Below are 19332 nucleotides of genomic sequence, written 5' to 3'. Positions count from 1 at the left end.
ACTCTGGAGCAGTCCTTGTCTGTGCGGGCTCTTGTTGCACAGCCGGGCAGCAGCTGGGGATGCAGAACCACCAGATGTGTCTGGAGGAAACGTCTCCTTGCAGCACTGCTGGTAAGAGCCCCAAGACCCTCCCCATACTGTGTGTGTCCCTGTGTTTGGGGGAGTTTTTCCTTGCTCTCGTGCCTGCTAGCTCCTCTGGTGAGTCCCCAAAGAGGGGCCGTGGCTGTTCTCCCCACCCAGCTTGGCGGAGATTGCGGCTGCTGTGCGCAGGGCGTGATGGGACAGGACGGCGTTGCAGGAAGTTACGGCTGCAAAACAGCCGCCTCCGGAGAGGAGCCTCTACCTGTGACAGGGATGGAAGCAGGCGGCTGAGCACCACCGAGCTCTCCTGCGCAGGCTCAGCACCTGGCAGCACAAGCACAGGGAGACGTGGGCTCATCCTCCCTGGCAAGGAGTCCTGTTGGAGGTAACCCCACTGCTTTCGGCACAGCCGTTGCTCTCACCTTGCTCAGCGCTAGCCTCATCGTTGCCCTGTGCTCCAGGTTCCCACACCGCCAGTGCCTCAGGCACCTTGCTGTCCCTGTCCCTTCGGACATGGACTGGGAAGCTGGGGAAGCTGGGAGGCGGAGGCAGTAACCAGAGAGCGAGGGTGTGTGGGCCAGTCATGCAGCAGGGGTCCCTGAAGGGGGACCCCAGCAGGCGTCAGCGCAGGGCCCTCTACTTGGCGACATGCCCTGGGTGGCAGAGGGTGCTGTGACCTGGGCATGGGACACATCGGGGTTCGCTTGTTCCGAAGGCCTGGAGGCCAGGACACCCAGGTTCAAGGTCAGCTCCACTGTCCTCCACCCCGTGCCTTAGTTTCTCCATCTGGATAACACAATGAGGGACTGCAAAAAGCCCGCGCTGTGGGAGGTGTGAGCAAGCCATTGCCCTGCTTGTACTCTGCTGGGGGAGGCCAAGCGCAGAGAGATTTGCATGCTGTTCCTTCCTAGATGCTGGGGATTGCTTATACCCTACTGCTTCTGTGCCTCAGTTTCTCAGGATGTTGGGGGCGGTGAGCCCAACCCGTGCTCCCGAAGGACCATCCTGCTGAGCTGGGATGGGAGGATGAATCATCTCCAGCACAGCCAGTTCTACCAGACTGGACCGTATCGGTGCAGGTAAGGCTGGGTAGCACTCTGCTGTGCTACATCCCTGGGGATCGGAGCTGCCGACCCCGTCCTGCTCCATCCCGCAGAGCCGAGCCCATGTGGGACAGCTGCCTGAGCACCCCAGAGCTGCTGAACCTCTTCTCCACCTCTGGAGATGGGCACTTTGCCTGGGAAAAATCACCCTGTGCCAGGCTGGAGCAGTGCAGCCCCGAGGGATGAGCTGAGTGCCTGCAAGGGGACAGCACTACTTGGCAGGGGCGGCCACCACCGGGCCACCCCGGGACAGACCAGTGTCGGGCTGGGGGAAGGCAGCATACATGTGGATATGGGATCACCTTTATTTTCTGCCTTTCCTAAGCCCCTCCCTGCTGTCTTCTCTCTCCCAACTCCAGCTTGTGGTTTTACAGGTTTTCATTGCAGTTTGGGGACAGCAGTTCATTTGTTCTAATATAAAGCCCTAAAATGTCAAGACCTCAAGCCTGGGAGGAAGAAGCCTGCTCTCTCCCCAGTACTTTTGCTGTCTTGGTTATCACAGTTGTCATAACTGTACTGTTACAGCCGAGTCTAGGCTAGTGAGTTTCGGCTGCTAACAAGGGAGACCATCCCCTGCCCCTTGTGCCCGCAGTGAATGAGGTGGCTGATCCCAACCGATGCACTGGGAGGTGGTTTTGGGGGGCAGGCAGGCGTGCCTAGGAGGGTCAGTACCCCTTTGGGGCTCTGCTCTGCTGCCCTCTTGGCCGTGACCTCCCGGCAGCAGCCAGCTAGGTCTGTGAAGGGTGCTGGATGGGGAGTCTGAGGTGGGACGTGCTCCTGCCATCTCCGCTCTGCTCCGGCCACCCTGCCAGCCAGAGCACCGCTGCTTCCCATGGCCAGTGGCTTTGTGGGATCACATGTGGGACTGGGTTATTCCTGATCTAGACATCCCTGGGCTGGGGTAGGTACAGCCTAAGGCTGCAAAGCTAGGCTGGAGCATGGAACCAGCAGGTCCAGGCACCCAATCTGCCTTAGGGCTGTCCCCTCTCTTTCAGGCAAAGGATGTCATGGGCCATGCAATGTCAGAGCTGCCTGCCCTGGGGCAGCTGGACGCAGCTGCACCGATCCCTGCCAGGGAGCAGGGGGACCCGGAGTGTGTATCTGTGTGCTGCTTCAGTGACAGGTGAGCTGGGCTCTGTGCCTGTGGGATTGTGACTCTGAATCTGCCTTGTCCCTGGTGCACATCCCTCCTGAGTTGCACAGTGGAGCCTGTGTAGTCTGTGGGTCCCCTCTGCAAGATGTGAAGCCAGTGAGCTTGGTGGCGTTAGCTCTGCTGGGCTGGAGAAGGCCATCCCTGACCATATGAATTCTTCTTCTTGGCAGGTACTGCAGGCAGCTACTTCCTCAGGAAGATCCTTTGCACAAGCAGCATCTCCCTCCCCAGGTACAGTGCCATACGGATGGGGCCTGGCCCATTCTGCCCTGTGGCTGTTTGCCATGGGACCTGGGCAGATGAACTGACTGCCTTGGGACCATCAGGGCTCCGTGGGCAGAGACACTGCTTTGCCTCCACGTAGAAAACAACCCAGACCCAGCTACCTGCCTACTCTGAATTCAGCCCAACGTCTCTGCTTCACCACGGGCTTGCTGGGGTTGCACGGCGCATGGCTTGCTGACCTCCCTTCAGCTCTCAGTCGTTGCCCTTGCCCCAGCCCTGCGCCCTCCCTTGCTGTGGGGGAAGGAAGGGGTGAGCTGGCTCTACTCGGCGCTTCCCATGGCACTCACTTGTGATCTGCCCACCCTGCCCCAGGCAGCACTTGGAGCTGCTGGCCCCTGTCCTCCTTGTGATGCTCTTCCTCCTCTTGCAGGGTCTGTGTTCGCTTCCATGGGGGGTCCCAGGAACACTCTGTCCAGCCTAGATCCTCTCGCCATGGCTTGTCCCAGCTCAGGAACGTGGCCTCTTCTGGTAAGCTTGCAGCCCTGTGCTGAAATGGATGGAGGGTCCTACATGGCGGGCTGAGGGCAGATGCTGTCCTGGGCAGCGTAAGGGTTAGCAAGAACTAGATTCTGTCCTCCTCTCTGCAGCCACCTCACTGCAGTGGCTTGGGGCATGCAACGTCCACAGTCCCCTGCCAGTGAGGTCTTTTCCATCACCTTCTGCTTCCCAGATGCCATCAAGAAACACCAGAAGACCCTGTCTGCGTGGTTCAGCCACCAGCCCAATGAAGAGAGGCAGTTCGGCCCTTCCTTCTCCCTGGACGCTGTCCACGTGGACCCAGTGATCCGGGAGAGCTCCCTGGAGGATATCCTGAAGCCCTCACCTGACCTGACCATCCACAATCAGCTCCAGCAGCCCTGCAGGCAGGTTATCAGCCTCCAGAACCTTTTTGATGTAGATGCCTGTGGACAGCAAGTGAAGAACGTGGTGCTATATGGCACTGTGGGCACAGGGAAGAGCACTCTCATCAAGAAGATGGTGGTGGACTGGTGCCACGGTCGCCTACCCCGCTTTGAGCTGGTGATACCCTTCTCCTGCGAGGATCTGTCCCATAGTCATGCCCCCATCTCCCTGCGGCGCCTCATAACTAAGAAGTACCAGCACCTCCGGGATGTGGTACCGATGCTGGGCGCTTCCAATCTGAAGGTGCTTTTCATCCTCAATGGCCTGGAGCGCCTCAACTTGGACTTCCGTCTGGCTGGTACGGAGCTATGCTGTGACCCCAATGAGCCAGTGCCTCCCTCTGCCATCGTGGTCAACCTGATGCGAAAATACCTCCTGCCAGAGGTCAGTGTCTCCCTCCAGCTCCTTCATGCTGGAGAAAGGCTGGGGGTGAGCCCTGGGGCAACTCAGGCATGGCCATTGTGCTAATTGCTTGTAGTCCAGTTTGGCCGTGAGTGAACAGGCAGTCTCCGCTTCTGGAGGGACTCACCAAGGTGGCCTCATGTCAGTGTTACTGGTTTGTCTCTGTGGTGTCTTTGGGAATCCTGGTAAGGCAAAGACAACAGTCTGCTAGGCTGTGATCTTCCAGACTTGATATGTGTCTAGTAGGAGATGGGGACAGCTCTTCCGTCCTCTCTGCTTGGGCCAGATTTGAATCAACACCCTTTGGGCAGCAGCTTCTTGAACCCCAGCCTCTGGGTGGTAGGATCCTTGTGCCCCTGTATGTGGGTTATGTGCTTGGGACCCTGCTGAACTTAGCTCAAAGCCACAGAGGGAGCAACTCCAAACTCACCCAGCTCTCTGCTTCCAGGCCAGCATCATTGTCACCACACGCCCATCAGCAGTGCGCCGGATCCCTGGCAAGTATGTGGGCCGCTATGCCGAGATCTGTGGCTTCTCTGACACCAATCTACAGAAGCTGTACTTCCAGATGCGTCTCAGCCAGCCTGGCTGCGGTGGAGAGAACAGTGTGCGTAGGACCTCAAGCGAACAGGAAAACTTGGTGGAGATGTTGTCGAGGAACTTGGAGCGCCACAACCAAATAGCAGCTGCCTGCTTCTTGCCTTCTTACTGCTGGCTGGTGTGCACCACATTGCACTTCCTCTACTTCACCAGGACGGTGCCTCCCAGCCAGACCCTGACCGGCATCTACACCAGCTTCCTGAGGCTCAACTTCAGCGGGGAGGTGCTGGACAGCACTGACCCCACCAACATCTCCATGATGAAGTATGTGGCCAAGACAGTGGGCAAGCTGGCCTACGAAGGGGTGATGTCCCGCAAGACCTGCTTCTCAGAGGACGACCTGCAGCAGTGCTTTGAGGTGAAGATGAAGACTGAAAGCGAGCTCAACCTCCTGGAGGTCTTCCGCAGTGATGTCTTCCGCTTCTTCCTCACTCCATGTGTGCAGCCAGGGAAAGAGCACGCCTTCGTCTTCACCATCCCTGCTATGCAGGAGTACCTGGCAGCCCTGTATGTGGTGCTGGGTGAGAAGAAGACCCTGGCACAGAGAGTGGGCAAAGAGCTGTCAGAGGTCATTGGGAAGGTGAGTGAAGATGTTGCTGTCATTCTGAGTATCATCTCCAAGGTCCTGCCCTTGCGCTTCCTGCCAGTGCTCTTCAACCTGCTCAAAATCTTCCCTCGCTACTTTTCCCGGCTGAGCGGTAGGGACCGGGATGCTATTGCCCACACCATGGCAGAGGAGATGTTCAAAGAGGAGGACTACTACAATGATGATGTCTTGGACCAGATCAATTTCAGCATCCTGGGCGTGGAGGGCCCCATGCGCCACCCTGATGAGGCCCCTGATGACGAGGTCTTTGAGCTCTTCCCCATCTTCATGGGTGGGATACTGTCCCGCCGTAACCGCGCCATCCTGGAGCAGCTGGGATGCTCCATCAAGAACCTGGCAGCCTTTGAGATTGCCAAGGCCATGAAGAAGACAGTCATCAGGAAGAGCCGCAAGGGGCTGCCCCCCTCCGAGCTGATGGACTACCTCTTCTTCCTGCATGAATTCCAGAACGAGCGTTTCACAGCTGAGGCCATCCGCTCCCTCCGGACCGTCAACCTCTCATCTGTCAAGATGACCCCTCTCAAGTGCTCTGTCCTGGCATCTGTCATGGGCACAACATGCCACGAGGTGGAGGAGCTCAACCTGACCTCCTGCAACCTTGACACGAGCAGCTTGAGGATCCTCTTCCCTGTCTTGCTGCGATGCAAAGCGCTCCAGTGAGTACCACCTTCTTCTGCCACTGGGCAGAGCTCAAAAATTGGTATTTCTCTCACTTCTGCCCATCACAGGGAAACCCTAGGAGCCCAAGTGTGGCAAAGGAAAGGAATGGCATACATGCCCTTGCTTATCTTCAGTGCAGACTTAGGGGACTACAGCTTCCAACATGCAAAATTCCTTGAGCAGCCCTGCTAGGTCACTGCATGCTGGGATTTGCATTCCCAACACGCCCTCCCATAGGACTCTTTGGGCAGCTCTCTGCATCTGGTGCCAGCGGCTGGGCTGCCATCGCCCCTGGCAGACCCAGGTCCTTGCATTGCTTGGCACTCAGCATCGCCCTGTAGCTATCTCTGCTGCTACTAACTCTGTGCAGGAGATAGGCAGCCCAAGGGTGGGAGTCGGGATGGTGCAAAGGGCTGGGTTCCGCTCCAGTCCATTTGTGGAACTGCAGTGTTCCTGTTGCCCAGGGGGTGGCGAGCCTGCTCAGCAGAGCTGGAGTCTCTGTGCAGCAAGGCTGTGCAGCATTTCTGTCGTCGAGATGCTCAGGAGGGCTTGGTGGGCTCCTGATCCCTCCTCCTTCACCCACCCACTGTGGTCCCTGCACCTCCTTTCCCTCCCTGGTGATGGCTCTGCTGGCTGATGCTACCCAAGCTCCAGTGCAGTTTCACTGTGCTTCCTTTTGGAGAGGAAGCGTTGCGTGGCCTTATCTGGGGAACTCGGGGAAGATGGTGATAGTGAGGACCAGGAAAAATGGAGAAGGCAAGGTTGCCAGCCCCACAGGTAAAGCCATTTCAGTCCTGCCACCCCCCTGTCTCACTCTGCATCAGTCTGCAGCTCAACAGCCTGGGCTCTGATGCCTGCAAGGAAATCCGTGACCTGCTTCTGCATGACAAGTGTGTGGTGAGCAGCCTGCGGTGAGTACTGCCTCTGTCCTTGCATTAAACTGCCTCTGCTGCCTACCATGTGCCCTGGCCCCGCTGTCCAGCCTTGGCATAGTCCTAAACTCCTGTGTCTACAGGTTGGCAAATAACCCTGTGGGCGAGCAGGGGGCACAATACCTGGCTGAGGCTCTGGCAGGCAACCGCTCGCTGACTCATTTGTCCCTGCTGCACACCGCACTGGGGGACCGGGGTGCCGAAGTCATTGCTCAGCACCTGGCCAAGAACCAGCACCTCCAGGAGCTCAACCTGGGCTACAACTCCCTGACGGACGCAGCTGCCCTGCACGTGGTGGAGGTGGCCAAAAAGCACGCAATGCTGGACAAAGTGCAGTGAGTTCGCTCTGCCCCATCTCTTCCCTCTTGCAGGCGATGTCTCGGACCAGGTGTCCCTCCCCATGGCAGTGAGTGGGAAGTCCCTCTCTGCCTCTGCATCCTGTCCCCAGCCTTCACAATGTCTCCTGTTCCTTTTCTGCAGTTTGTACTTCAACGACATCAGTGAGGATGGCAAGCGGGCACTTCACAGCCTGCGCATGGACCGGGATGGCGTCAGAGCACTGGTCTTCCTTACAGCAGGCACCGATGTCTCCGACTACTGGTCCAACATCCTGAATGTGGTGCAGAAGAACCTGCCTTTCTGGGATCGTGAGCGGGTTCGGCAGCACCTTGCCCTCATCCTGCAAGACCTGGAGAGCAGCCGGAGACAGACTGCCAACCCCTGGAGGAAAGCCAAATTCCTACGAGTTGAGAGTGAGGTCAAGAAGATGCTAGGGAAACTGCAGCATGGGACCCTCTAACCTGCTGTCCATGCACCTGGCCAGGGAGAGAACAGAGCTGCTGGGGAGAAAACAATAGAGTGTGTCCCAGCAGCACATCCCCTGTGCCCTTATCTGCCTGGAGTTGCCTAATGATCGAGTGCTACCAAAGTGGGCAAAGGTGCTGGGTATGTGGGGCTCAGCCCTCCTCTGCAGGCAAGGCTGAAGTGTGGGACAACTGTACAGAGACCATGCAAGGAGCAAATGGGACTTGGTCTTCTGGGTTTGAAGAGACCCAACCCCTGCACACTGGCCATACTGGACCAGCCACGAACCACAGCAGTAGCAGAGGGGCAGGACTCAGACTTGCTTGTGAAACCTTTTGTAGCATTAAAGTGCACTGCTTTGTTTCCACTGAAGCACATGAGTGCCAAGACACGATCTCCTCTGTGGGTCCGTCCTCGGGGGAGGAATGTAGAGGCACCTGGTGCAGCCGTCCTTCCAGCAGCTGGAGTGGAGGACTCTGGCCCTTCCCCATCTCACAGGGCTAGCATGGGGCAGCCCGCTTTTGCTCCAGCCCATGCCGAACCAGTCAGTCTTCCCCACCATGGGCTGCCCTTAGGGGCAGCTGAAAGCTGAGACACCAGGATCTGTTCCCAGGCTGGGTGTCCCAGGGTGCCGGTCCCTGCTCCCAGCTCTGCTGGGCAAGGGCTGGCAGTGTCCCGGAGCTGGAAGGGCAGGGGAGACATTGGGGCTGTTTAACCATTAAACCTGGGGCGTCTTGGAAGAGGCGGGGACACTGGCTTCCCTGCCACTTCACCCTGTACCTTGCTCCCTCTCGCATTCCCTGGAGCCATGAAGCAAACAAAAGGTATGTGCCAGGGCAGTGGGGCTTCCTCCTGTGGAGACCCCTCCCCACATGCACGGTCCAGGACCTGCTTCTGCACAGAGCAAGGCAATGTCCAATTGCAGGCCACAGAAAGGAGTTAGAGGCACCCAGGAAAATGCAGATGGACATTGTGGGGGTGCTTGGCAGGAATTCCTTCTCCTCGGTTTTGGGGGTCCTTGTGCTTGAAGAGGTGGGGAGGGGTTTTGTGGGGACATGAGCAGGGGAAGTCTCTGCCCCCATCTCCTGACTCCAGCCAGCTCTCTGGGGCCCTGGTGATCCTTCTTATCCCTCACTCAAAAGCCCCAGGACTAACCTTCATGTGCATACCACTGCCTGGCCCTACTTTGCCCTTGGTGCTACAGGACCCCACTGGGCTGGGCAGTGGGTGCTTGTTGGATCCAAGCAGCAGGTGTCCTGCTGCTTTGAAATGCAAGAGGACACAGGTATCAGGACCAAGCTCTGAGCTGTGCCTGGCCGTGGCATGTAGCTGGGGGACAGAGGGGCCAGGGGAGCTGCATGGACTTGGCAAAGCCATTTCACCTGGCGTGGCATGCTCAGCCTGCGAATGGCCAAGCCCTGAGCACTCGAGAGCATCGGGTCTGCTCCCAGCCTGCCAACGCCTGCACTGATCTCTCCTCTCACTCTACAGGGCTCGAGGGTGACAAGAAGTCCATGATGTAAGTGCTGAGCTCCCCCCAGCCGGGGGCTCGTGGCCCCAACACAGGGCTGTGTTGGGGTACATCCTCAGCTGAGATGGTGTGGGTTGCGGCTGTCAGTCCCAGCTGCGTGCTGCAGGAAGGTGTTCCCTGAGCTGTTAGCTCAGGACAGACGTGGGGGACAGTTCAAGGGAGAGATCTCCTCCTGGCTTTCCCCAAGGAAGAGGAGACACTGGAGCTGTGGCCCTGGCTGGGCTTCTCCCAGAAGGGCTGGGGAGGGTGGGAGGAAAGCCACGCTGCTGCACTAACGTGCTCTCTCCTGCCCTTTATCCTTTCAGAAAATTTGAATTTAACCCCAAAGATGGGATAGACAACCCTGCCTTGTCACTGTCTGAGGACACGGGTAAATACCCACATCACCCCAGGGTGTCCCTGTGTCAGCATGGGGTTCTAACAGCGGGGCATCACTGGGGTCCTGGGCTCTCTCATGGCGAGGAGGTGAACATGTAAGGCAGAGGAGATGGGGAGATCACAGCCCAGGATGGGGTAGAGAACCCACGTTGGGATCCCTGCTGGAACTTACTCATGGGCTGTGCCCCATGCAGATGGCGAGGGTGTGTGGGAGCCCCGCTTCTACCTCCTGAGCAAGGACAGCACAGAGGCCTTCGGCTTCTGCCTCCACAAGGAACTGGGCTGCGAGGGCCACATTGTCCGGCAGGTCAAACTGGGGGGGCTGGCTCAGCGAAGGGGGCTGCAGGATGGAGACCGGCTCCTCCAGGTCAATGGCCACTTTGTGGACGACATGGACCACCACAAGGTAAGCTGAGAGCACCCTGAGGCTGTGGGAATGCCCAGGTCCTCCCCAGCTGGGGGTACAGAGGGTGCGAGACCCTGCTGCCCTCGGGGCTTTGATCCCACAGGCTGTGGCTGGAGGGGCTCCTTGCCCAGGGTTCACAGCCTGGGTCATTCCAGGTGGTGCAGAAGATCAAGGCCAGTGGGAACCAGGTCCTGCTGGCGGTGCTGGACAGCAAATCCTATGAAGCAGCCAAAGCCCTGGGCAGGGACCTGTCCCAGATGCTGCCAACCGATGTCCGCCCACGCCTCTGCCACATCGTGCGGGACAAAAGCGGTTTTGGCCTCAGTGTGTCAAGTCCAGAAGGTAAAGCAGGCAGTGGAATGCTGGTGCTGTGAGCTTCCCCGACACAGTACCATGTACCAGTACCCCAGACTGCTTCTTCTCCATCCTGCAGGTGTGAGGGGCACCTTCCAGCTGTCGGTGCAGCAGGACGGGCCAGCAGCGAGAGCAGGAGTGCCACCAGGCTCCTGGCTCCTGGAACTGAATGGGGCCAGCGTGAAGAACTACTCACACACACAGCTTGCTCGAAAGGTGTGTGGTCCTGGCACATGTGGGTGGGAGACCAGGGCCGGCAACATCACTGAATGCCCTGCACTTTCTATCCAGCTAAAGCAGAGCGGCAGCAAGGTGACACTGTTGGTGGCATCCAGTGCTGTGGAGGAGTTTTACCGCCTGCATGGCCTGAGGGTCACAGCTACCTTGGCAGACACCTCCTGGCTTCCCTTCAAGGTGCGGGAGCTGCACATGGTGAAGGGTCCAGCTGGCTACGGGTTTCTGCTCAAAGAGGATGACTGCAGCTCGGGGACCACAGGTAAGGGGACTGAGAGGGGCAGTCTGTACCTCAGCAAGGCTTGTCTGAGGGTTGGGAATAGCCACAAGCCCTGTGCCCACGGAGGGACCCTGCTCCTACCTGCACACAGGGGTCAGCAGTGCCAGGTCCCCTCTGGCTGAATGCCTCTGTGAGCATCTCCCCACCTCCCCTCTGTCCCGCTGCGGCAGGCCAGTTCCTGTGGGACGTGGATGACGGGCTGCCAGCCGAGCAGGCAGGGATGAAGGAAGGGGACCGTCTCCTGGCTGTGAATGGTGAGAGCATCGAGGGGCTGGACCACCAGCAGACAGTGCTCAGGATCCGTGCTCATGATGACCAGGTGACACTGCTGGTTATCGACCCTGCTGGTGATGAGTTCTACCAGTCGGTAGGTTTCGCGGACCAAGCATGGTCCTGCCCTGGCTGGGGAGCCCCGGGGTGCTGCAAGACTGGATGATGGGACAGGTGCCTTGTCTCCAGGACTGCACAATGAGGTCCCCAAGGGACCTGGCTTGTTGTGGAGGGCCAGGAGCTGTACAGCTGCCCCTCTTCTGCTCTTTCAGATTGGGCTGTTCCCTCCGCTGTTCTTTGAGGACAATGACCCTGCCTCAGGTTCCCACACAACCTCTCTGCCCTCTCCCAATGGTTCCCCTGGACTCTGTCCTGTTGAGGTGGGACCAAAGGGACCTGTCTCCTGGCTGATGTCTGCTGCCAACAGTATAGAGATCACACAGGTAACCCCTCTTGCCAGGCCCTCATGGCGGTGCTGCTCACAGCCCAGAGCTGCTCCGGGTGCTGGCACCCTCCTGTCCTGCCAGTCCTAATATTTCCCTGGCACTTGTGATGCTGGAAAGAGGGGGCTGTGCGGTCCCCTGGCCATAGTGGCCAGGCAGAAAGACCCCTCCAACCTGCCCATGGGACAAAGGTGGACTGTGGTGGGGTGGGTGGACGTGTGCTGCCCACAATGTCCCCACTCTGTCCCCGCAGAGCTCACGCCAGGTGGAGCAGAAGAGGCTGCACCAGGCATTCTAGCAGCCCAGGCGTGTCCTGCCTCTGGCCAGGCTCCCCCACATAGTGCCTCGACCCAGGCCACATCAGCCCATCGTGCCCCCACCTGGCTCCCTGGAGAGCACAGTGCTGCCCAGCATGGCCTTTGCACACACAGCTGCTGTGTCTCCACGCCCACGGCGAGGCTTATGGCATCACACCTCCAAGAGAGTCATCTCCACTGGCCGAGCTTGTATTAACTGTGGCGGTGGCTTCTAACCTGAAGACAGATCTGTGTCTTTGCTTGCCCGGCTGCCTCTGTTGGTATGTAGGGACATTGCACTGAAGCCCTTGCCCAGCTCCAGGCTCTGGGAGATCTCAGGAGAGCCTAGGCACTGCCCTCCACACCATGACCCAGAGAAGGGGGAGCCTGAGGCTTGGCTCAGCCCAGGGCTGGCCTTATGGCTGCTGTGTGAAGGGCAGGGGAGCAACAGAGGCCAACAGAGTACTGGAGAAACCCCTCACCCCCCAGCCTGTTGGCTCAGGTCTGCACCTGCATGGATGTCTCACTCGTGTTCCTCCTCTCATCCTGTCTGTGAATCTGGGGGCAATGAGCGTCTGCTTCCCATCATAGCACTGTTCCCGTGTCACCCACTCCAGGTGCCATTAAAGGACAAATCCACACTGTTGCTGGTGCGGGTGATGTTATGGAGAGGATTGTGACTCAGCAGTGCATCCCTGAGCTCTGCAGCTGAGTGATGGTCCTGTCCCTCTCTGCTAGCGCCTGGGTGGCAGTCTCCTGGCTCTGCTGGCTTTCCCAGAGCCCAATGGCTGTCGGGTGCAGGGACAGATGCAGGGGACTCTGAGTACATAGGCACGGGAGCCTGGTATGGCAGAGGGCTCTGGGACAGGGGCGGGATCACAGCATCGCCTGTACAGTCAGCATCTCTCAAGGTTGGGGATGACCCTGGGAACAGGGTCAGGCTTTGTCCTTCAGCTGCTGCTGTGCTGAGAGCACAGGGTGAATGACTCCCATCTCCCCTCACTCCACCCGAAATGCACTTTCCTACCCTGGAGCGAACCCCATCCCCACCCACCGGAGGGGGGCAGGCATGTTGGGGAGCCCTACCAAGCTCTTCCTGCAGGCTCTTCACCTTGACCTCCAAGCACTGGCTGTGGGCTGCTGTCTGCTTCTGCAGCTCCTGGTATTGCTGGGTCCTTTTGGGAGCCAGGGAAGGGAGAAGGGGACAAATGTGGTAACTGTAGGAAGCACAAGCAGGTGGTCCCTGCACTCAGAGCCCATCACCTGTGGCCAGGCAGGGGCTCCAGCAAGACCTGACCTGAGGGCTCCCCTTGCAGGGTGACGCATCAGAAGCAATGGTGCGTGCACCCTTTCCCTGGTTGGCAGGGCTGTGACAGTGCCAGGGTGGGGGCAGGAGGGAGCCCTGGAGGGAAACTTTTACCTCTCTGTTGAGCGTGGGAGAGTGAAAATGAGCACGGAGTTTTGCATGTGGCGAAGACCGCAAACCTCTGGCTGAGGTTTTACCTCTACTAAAATCAGCCCCTTCTTGAGCACTAACGGAAACAGCGAGGCAATGACTTTTACAGGCAAAGAAGGCTCTGACTCTGTGGTCTCCTCTGCCTGTGCTGAGCGCAGGCAACTGGGGTGCATGGGAGGGAGCAGGACTAGCCAACGGCAGGGTGGTTTAGGGCTGAGCAGTCAAGGCCAAAGAGAGAGGTGAGGTTCCTGGGGCTGGACCAGGGACAAGGGTGGGGGCCGATCCCCTGTGTACGGGCGCAGAAGCTGGCGTGCAGCTTGTGCACACCCATGCACACGCGTCTGAAAGCGCTGCCCAGCCACGCAGAGCTGCACAATCAGAGGAGTGTCAGCGTGTGTGCGGGCCTGGCAGCTGGCTGACAGACACTGTGGGACACACAGAAGGGAAGGGGAGCACACATCCCAAGCAAAAGCACCATTTGCTTGAAGTCTCACACATAAATATGACCATGACTTGGAGTGAATCGTGCCCAAAGAAGCAGATAGGTGGGAATGTAGTTGCTCAAGCATGTTCCTTGATCCCTCTGGTTTGAGGCCATGGTCATTTTTACTTCTGGCTTGACAAAGCTGGTGTAACCCTCCCAAGCTCACTCCCCAGGTACTTGTGGTATTCTGGAGCTGGCTACGGTACCCTCCGGTGGTCAGTCTGGCTTGACTATTAGCCAGAATCCATTAGCATCTAATGGGAAAAGCCTCAGGAACACAGCCTCAATAAATGTTGACATATTTGAGGTCAATATAATCCTTAGGAAAATTTGCCCAGGTAATTAAAGCCAGACAAGGAATCGCCCGTCCCAGAAATATTTACCAAAGGCAGTAAAATCAAGACAGAGAGTTTTATAACCAATCTATGCCAGACTCCCTTGCTATACCCAGTGCTGCATGCTGCTTCCCACTTGTCCAGCTCATCTGACACCTCAGCAAGCTGTGTGCTACACAGGAACCCATCATGAGCCATCAGCTAACAGAGCCCAGGTCCCGAGCAGAGATTTGTGGAAGAAAGCAGCCCTGGAGCCACTGTGGTGTGGTGTGGGGCAGCACAGTGCTTTGCCATGACACAAGCAGGTCAATGTATGACGTGCACGTGCAGCCAAGACAGGGACAGGAGGAGATGGTGGTGAAGGGGAAGCGAAGGGGTTCATCTCCCGTGTGGACCCCAGCTCCCCAGAGGCTGAGGCTGTGCTGTCCAGCTTTCAGGCCTGAGCCCATTCTCTGGGCGCTTACATTCCCTGAGGTGTCACTGGCGAAACTGCAGAATTTGCCAGTTTGTTTTCTTTCCTCCTTGAAGCCTGTGCTGTGAGACTGACACAGCGCTGTACCAGCCTCAGCTGTTTTTGCACAAATAAAGTGCTTTTCTACCTGGTAAAGAGGCTGAAAAGAGAAGCAGTGCTGCAGGAGAGGGCTGTGCCCCCGCAGCACGGCCAGTGCCCGGGGTTCTGCTGCACCCCGCACCCCAGGCGGCGCGCTCGGGGTGCTGTCCCGGTGGCGCCGGGGTGGGCTGGGGCCGGTTTCTCTGCAGCGGTGGCTGGCGGCGCTGGGGCCGAGGGCTCCCGTCTGGGGTGCTGCCCTCGCCCCTACGGGGGTTCGGCTCTTGGATTCCCACGGCTGCGGCGAGTGAAGCCGTGCAGGGCGAGGACGTTTTGCCGACCCGCTGCGGGGGAAGGGCGGAACGCATTTCCCGGCGCCGCTTCCCCGTTTTCGGGCTGGGCATCGGCCGTTCGAAGAAAAGGGAACCCAGCTGCTGGAAAGGGGAAACGACCCTGTTTTGCAAACCTCCGAAACGGGCGCTGCGGGCCCGGGAAAGGGACTCGCGGGCGGGCGCTCCGCCCGAGCGATCCGCCACCGATCCCGGGTCTGTCCCGCCGCGCTCCCCGCCCCGGCAGCGGCCGGATCGGGACAGCGCGTCCCGGGCGCCGCCCTTCCCATTCCCATGGCGACCCCGCCCCACCCCGCGCCCCGCCCGCCCGCACCAAACATGGCCGCCGTGCCGCCCTCACCGCCACCGTGCGCCTGCGCTGGCGCGGCGGGACGGAACCTCGCCGCCGCACCGCCCCTGGCTCCTCTACTCCCCCCTCCAGGAGAGGGCGTCGACCAATCGGCGCCGGCTCCTCCCCGGCGGACGGGGCGGTGCCGGGCTCGCGGAGGGGAGGCTGGCCAATCAGCGCGCGGCGTGGCCGGGGCGGAGGGCGGAGCGTCGCTGTAGCCGGGCGCCCCCGCCGCCGCCACCGCCCGTGGCTCCCGCTGCCGCCGCCTGCCCGGCCCGGCCCTGCCCGCGGGAGCGCCCCCACGCCCGCTTGTCCTGCAGGGCCGCGGCCCGGTGCCGGACGGGGGCGACGGGCTGGGTGAGGGCGCGCTCACGGCCGCCCCCGCGTCGCCCTCATGTCGGCGCCGCTGAAGAAGGGCCCCGGGGGGCTGATCGGGCTGATGAAGGACGCCTTCCAGCCGCACCACCACCACCTCGGCCCGCACCAGCCCGGCACCGTGGACAAGAAGATGGTGGAGAAGTGCTGGAAGCTCATGGACAAGGTGGGCCCGGCGGGAGCGTTGGGCCGCCTCGGGCGGGCGAGTAGGGCTGTGGGGTGGCTCTGGGGGATCGGGATGGGGCGGCAGCGGGCCCTCTGTGTTCAGGTAGGGCTGGGGCAAAGGGCTTCGGGCTGGGTAGAGGGGCTGTTGGGGGCCTGGAGTCGTGGGGGCTGGGCTGAAACACTTGGGGAAGCAGGGTCGGGGTTGGGGTAGGGCAGTGAGGGACAGGGTGGGTGAAGCTGTGTGGGGTTGGGGTAGGGGTGGGCTGAAGGGTGCGGGGCGATGGCGTGGCCCTGTGGGGTAGGGTCAGCCGGGAGCTGCAGGGTTCTGCAGGGCTGGCTGGGGCAGAGAGAGCTGTATGGGCCGGGGTGGGGCTGGGGTGAAATGTTTGAGTGGGGGGCGAGAGATGTAGGGGCAGAGAACAGGATGCAGCGTTTTGGGAGGAAGGATGCCGGAGCTGGCGGAAGGATGCACAGTGGAGGAGAAGCCGGGGGCAGGGTGGGAGTGGGACGTAAAGATTGGAAAGCGTGGAGGGTGAACAGCAGCGCTGCAAGGGACGAGCTCTGTGCAGGGCTATGGGGGGAACAGGTTGGAGAAAGAGGGGAAGATTTGGGGTGGAGGATGCTCAAGAGGATCTGGGGTTTGTACCGTCATATTCCTGTAGATACTGGGGTGGGCACTGGTGGTGCTGCCGGGGGAGAGGCTGGCTGTGGGTAGAGCCTGCTGCGGAGCTGCAGGTGCATCCTGGTAGTGTCAGCAGGTCCTACCTGTGTATGAGGGAGGAATCTAGGCCTTGCTTGTCTGAAGATGAGCCTCAGCCTGCAATAGACCCTGGTGCGTGGGTACTGGATGGTGAGGCTGAGCGTGTGCCTTGTGGCAGTTCAGATCATTCTTTTCTGAATGAATAAGGATGAGCTCAGTACAAAGCCTTTCCTTAAAACTGGGAGCCTGGTAAAGGTCTGAATAAAACCCTTGGCACGTAAGAAGTACAAAATCTAATGTTAAACAACAAAAAACTATGGTATGGGAGGCGGAAAGGCCATCTTCCAGTCCCATGCCTTCTGCAGGGCACTGCACTCTGGGGTCATTAAGGCTGTCCCCTCCTCCACCTTTTAAAACGTCAGGAAATGGCCATTGCCGGGGGCTGGACACCAGATCTTTTGGCCTGGTGCTATGATGGGATATGGCAAATTATTTACTAGCCTGGCTAGGTGTGTTGGTAAATCCATTGTTTTAAGAAATCCTGGTGAGCTGTAGTGGATGCTAGCGTTATTTATGGAGTCATCCAGTAAGTGGGCATAAAATAAAAGTCTTCTAACGTTTTTCACGGGATTTGGATTGATTTTCTAATGTTATTACTGTTCAGCTCTGAGAAACGAGGCTAGGCTTGACATGTTGAATTCTGAAATGTGCGGTGCATGTCATAATGCTGGATTCAGGGCCCTAAAAGTAGTACAGGGGAAGAGCATCGCCAAAGGTGCCTGCAGCCCTTGGGACATGTCACCTCCTCGCCTTCTTCCCCTCTGGGAGCAGAGCAAGCTGGGCTGGTGGGCAAACCTCATCCAATTACCCTGCAGGCTTATGCATTTCGACTTTCCTTTTGCTTTTCACTGCATTGTTTATGCATGCAGTGTCTGAATCTCCTGCAGTAAATGCTAAAGCAGGCAGAGTAGATGACTTTTTAAAAGACATATTAAATGATGTTCATGCCAAGAAATCACTTTGTGTTGGCTGGCTCAACAGAAGACATGGTTTATAGTTGTGCCCTGCTGTGCTTGTGATGAGCTTTGATCACCTTCTACAGAGAGAAATTGGGATAAAGATAAAAGTCTTTTGAGAAGTGCCGGTGGCCCTCTTGAAAACATTGAGGGCAAGCGTAAGTGTGAATGTGGGAAAGGTAGTTTGAGCGTGGAAACGTGATCCTCTTGTACATACAACCTGTAAGAATGCACATCTTCATTCTTGTGCATGTGATATAGTTGTGAACGTCAACCTGTGTTTGACCTCATAACCTGATCTGTTCAAAGGAAAAGGTCGGCCTAAGTAAAACTTGGATTACCTTGGCATTTCAAGTTGCAGTGGGATGGTTTTGGGGGGTATACTTTCCCAGCTTCAGTTCTCCATAGCCCATCTCCACCACGGTATCACTGACAGAAAAGCCACGGCTACTATTGTATTTGTCACAAGTTCAAGTAACCTCTTTTAAACATGCACTGACTTCATAGTTTTGCTCATGGGCAGCGTTCAAAAGCTTTTAGATGTAGGCTTAATTTTTGAGGTCTTACAGAGTTAGTTATTGAGTCTCGTTTGTACAGGAGGAAAGATCTGGCTGTGAAAAGCCTTTCAGATTTCAGTTAGACCTTGGTTATGCTTACGCACACTTAGGAAGACGCCTCTGAATCAGATATCTTTTAGTAGGGTGGCAAACTGACGGGCAAAACCGTGCTTGTGAAACCAGTGGTGAGAAGGGCTAAAGGAAGTTGTTGAAAATGGGTTCGTTTTCTGGGCCAAGTAAACAAAATTACAGGTGCAAATAAAAAACTCCACTCGTGTGCATGTTTAACAGGTGATGTGTTTGCCTTTCAGAAGCCTGTGCTGTATCTGTGTGCGTACGGTACATTCACAGCCTGATTGGTTAGTCTGTATAATTAGCTGGTGTTGTCAAAGCATTTGTGCATCTCTGTTTTCAGATGTGACTGATGAATTTCCTATGCAAATATTTTACCCATGATGTTCTCCATAAGCTGCCTGATATATTCCTGTCTTTCAGATTCTTTCGCCTGAGGTTCTAATTTTTGTCAGTACTAACCATCCTCTCTGCAGTTGCATGTGGTCACATATATTATGGACAAAGAATAGGCCTTTCCATCACTGTGCAGCAGGATGTTCACCTTCAGCTGAATTAGGTGACGTTTATGTATTTATCCACAAAATAGAGCTGCACATGTTAAATGTCTTGTGAGCCTGTTAGCTTGCAGTGACAAACAGCAAAGTCATTTACTTGCAGTGTCCTAAATATAGTAAAGTGTGTAGATTGCTTCAAGTAGGAGGAACTGCTCTTAGTTTGTTTTTATTGTGCTTGCTCATCTTCTCACTGTCTTCAGCAAATAAAGCACTGCTTAGTGTGAGAAAACATATGATGTATTGGCTGGTGAAAGTGGTGAGGATGAGATTACAAATCAGTTCTTGCAGACGTGATGTGGGCAGCAGGTGATGCAGACCGCTTGGCTTTGCTGCTGTGGATGGTATTTGAAGAATAGGTGGTGCGGTCCTGAGCTGCTCAGGATGAGGTATAAGGGGTGTAGCAGGAGATTGGCAGAGTGTTTGTAGTGAGACATGGAGGAGGAGGATGAGCTTTGACATAAAGCTTCTCTAAACAGCCTACTGATGCTGTTCAGTTTCCAAAACTGCTACGGAGAAATGCCACTGCAGGTCACCCTCATTGTGAGCAGAAAAGAGCCCAAATAGAAATTCAGCAGGAGGTAAGAGAAGCTCAAGTAGATTTTCGTTTGCTGTTGGCTTAAGATGAGATGAAATGTGATTTCAGTGAAGAAGTTAGCTATTTTTCCTGA

The 19332-nt window shown here is 57.4% G+C and overlaps 3 protein-coding genes across 7 annotated transcripts in view; all 3 read left to right on the top strand.

The window, feature by feature from the left end:
* The first annotated feature begins 44 nt into the window (after window positions 1-44).
* Window positions 45-7902, top strand: NLRX1 (NLR family member X1). 4 transcript variants are annotated; one of them, XM_065040284.1, is made up of 11 exons: window positions 45-111; window positions 241-466; window positions 993-1160; window positions 2180-2307; window positions 2508-2568; window positions 2993-3090; window positions 3293-3909; window positions 4376-5790; window positions 6619-6705; window positions 6810-7061; window positions 7207-7902. In XM_065040284.1, the coding sequence occupies exons 1-11, from the start codon at window positions 60-62 to the stop codon at window positions 7523-7525; spliced, it is 3423 nt and encodes a 1140-aa protein (XP_064896356.1). In that variant the 5' UTR covers window positions 45-59; the 3' UTR covers window positions 7526-7902. The 4 variants fall into 4 exon arrangements, with proteins under 4 accessions (XP_064896356.1, XP_021140942.2, XP_064896358.1 ...); XM_021285267.2 differs by lacking the exon at window positions 45-111 and having other exon boundaries at window positions 196-466; window positions 1034-1160; XM_065040286.1 differs by lacking the exon at window positions 45-111 and having other exon boundaries at window positions 275-466; window positions 1034-1160; window positions 2160-2307.
* Window positions 7903-8075: 173 nt separating this feature from the next.
* On the top strand, window positions 8076-13736 carry NHERF4 (NHERF family PDZ scaffold protein 4). Of its 2 annotated transcripts, XM_021285272.2 has the most exons (10): window positions 8076-8354; window positions 9022-9049; window positions 9367-9431; window positions 9634-9845; window positions 10001-10187; window positions 10279-10415; window positions 10491-10695; window positions 10884-11080; window positions 11256-11426; window positions 11680-13736. In XM_021285272.2, exons 1-10 carry the CDS (start codon window positions 8339-8341, stop codon window positions 11722-11724), a joined length of 1263 nt encoding a protein of 420 aa, XP_021140947.1. In that variant the 5' UTR covers window positions 8076-8338; the 3' UTR covers window positions 11725-13736. The 2 variants fall into 2 exon arrangements, with proteins under 2 accessions (XP_021140947.1, XP_021140946.1); XM_021285271.2 differs by having other exon boundaries at window positions 8076-9049.
* Window positions 13737-15392: 1656 nt separating this feature from the next.
* CBL (Cbl proto-oncogene) overlaps window positions 15393-19332 on the top strand; it is a 35158-nt gene continuing 31218 nt past the window's right edge. The window contains exon 1 of the mRNA XM_021285268.2: window positions 15393-15763. Coding sequence (XP_021140943.2) covers window positions 15617-15763 — 147 coding nt within the window. The 5' untranslated portion in view covers window positions 15393-15616. The remainder of the gene's footprint in view (window positions 15764-19332) is intronic.

The sequence above is a fragment of the Columba livia genome, chromosome 24, assembly GCF_036013475.1.
Source record: "Columba livia isolate bColLiv1 breed racing homer chromosome 24, bColLiv1.pat.W.v2, whole genome shotgun sequence".
Classification (NCBI taxonomy): Eukaryota; Metazoa; Chordata; class Aves; order Columbiformes; family Columbidae; genus Columba; species Columba livia.
Note: the sequence above shows the minus strand (reverse complement) of the source record. Positions and strands in the feature narration are given on the sequence as shown.

Bases quoted from the DNA above. Each gene is read 5' to 3' on its own strand.
- NLRX1 (XM_065040284.1), top strand. From the start codon at position 60: ATGCAGAACCACCAGATGTGTCTGGAGGAAACGTCTCCTTGCAGCACT. The intron at 3,910-4,375 runs GTCAGTGTCTCC...CTCTGCTTCCAG, and splicing joins GAAAATACCTCCTGCCAGAG to GCCAGCATCATTGTCACCAC. The intron at 7,062-7,206 runs GTGAGTTCGCTC...CCTTTTCTGCAG, and splicing joins GCAATGCTGGACAAAGTGCA to TTTGTACTTCAACGACATCA.
- NHERF4 (XM_021285271.2), top strand. From the start codon at position 8,889: ATGGACTTGGCAAAGCCATTTCACCTGGCGTGGCATGCTCAGCCTGCG. The intron at 9,050-9,366 runs GTAAGTGCTGAG...TTATCCTTTCAG, and splicing joins GGTGACAAGAAGTCCATGAT to AAAATTTGAATTTAACCCCA. The intron at 10,416-10,490 runs GTGTGTGGTCCT...CTTTCTATCCAG, and splicing joins ACACACAGCTTGCTCGAAAG to CTAAAGCAGAGCGGCAGCAA.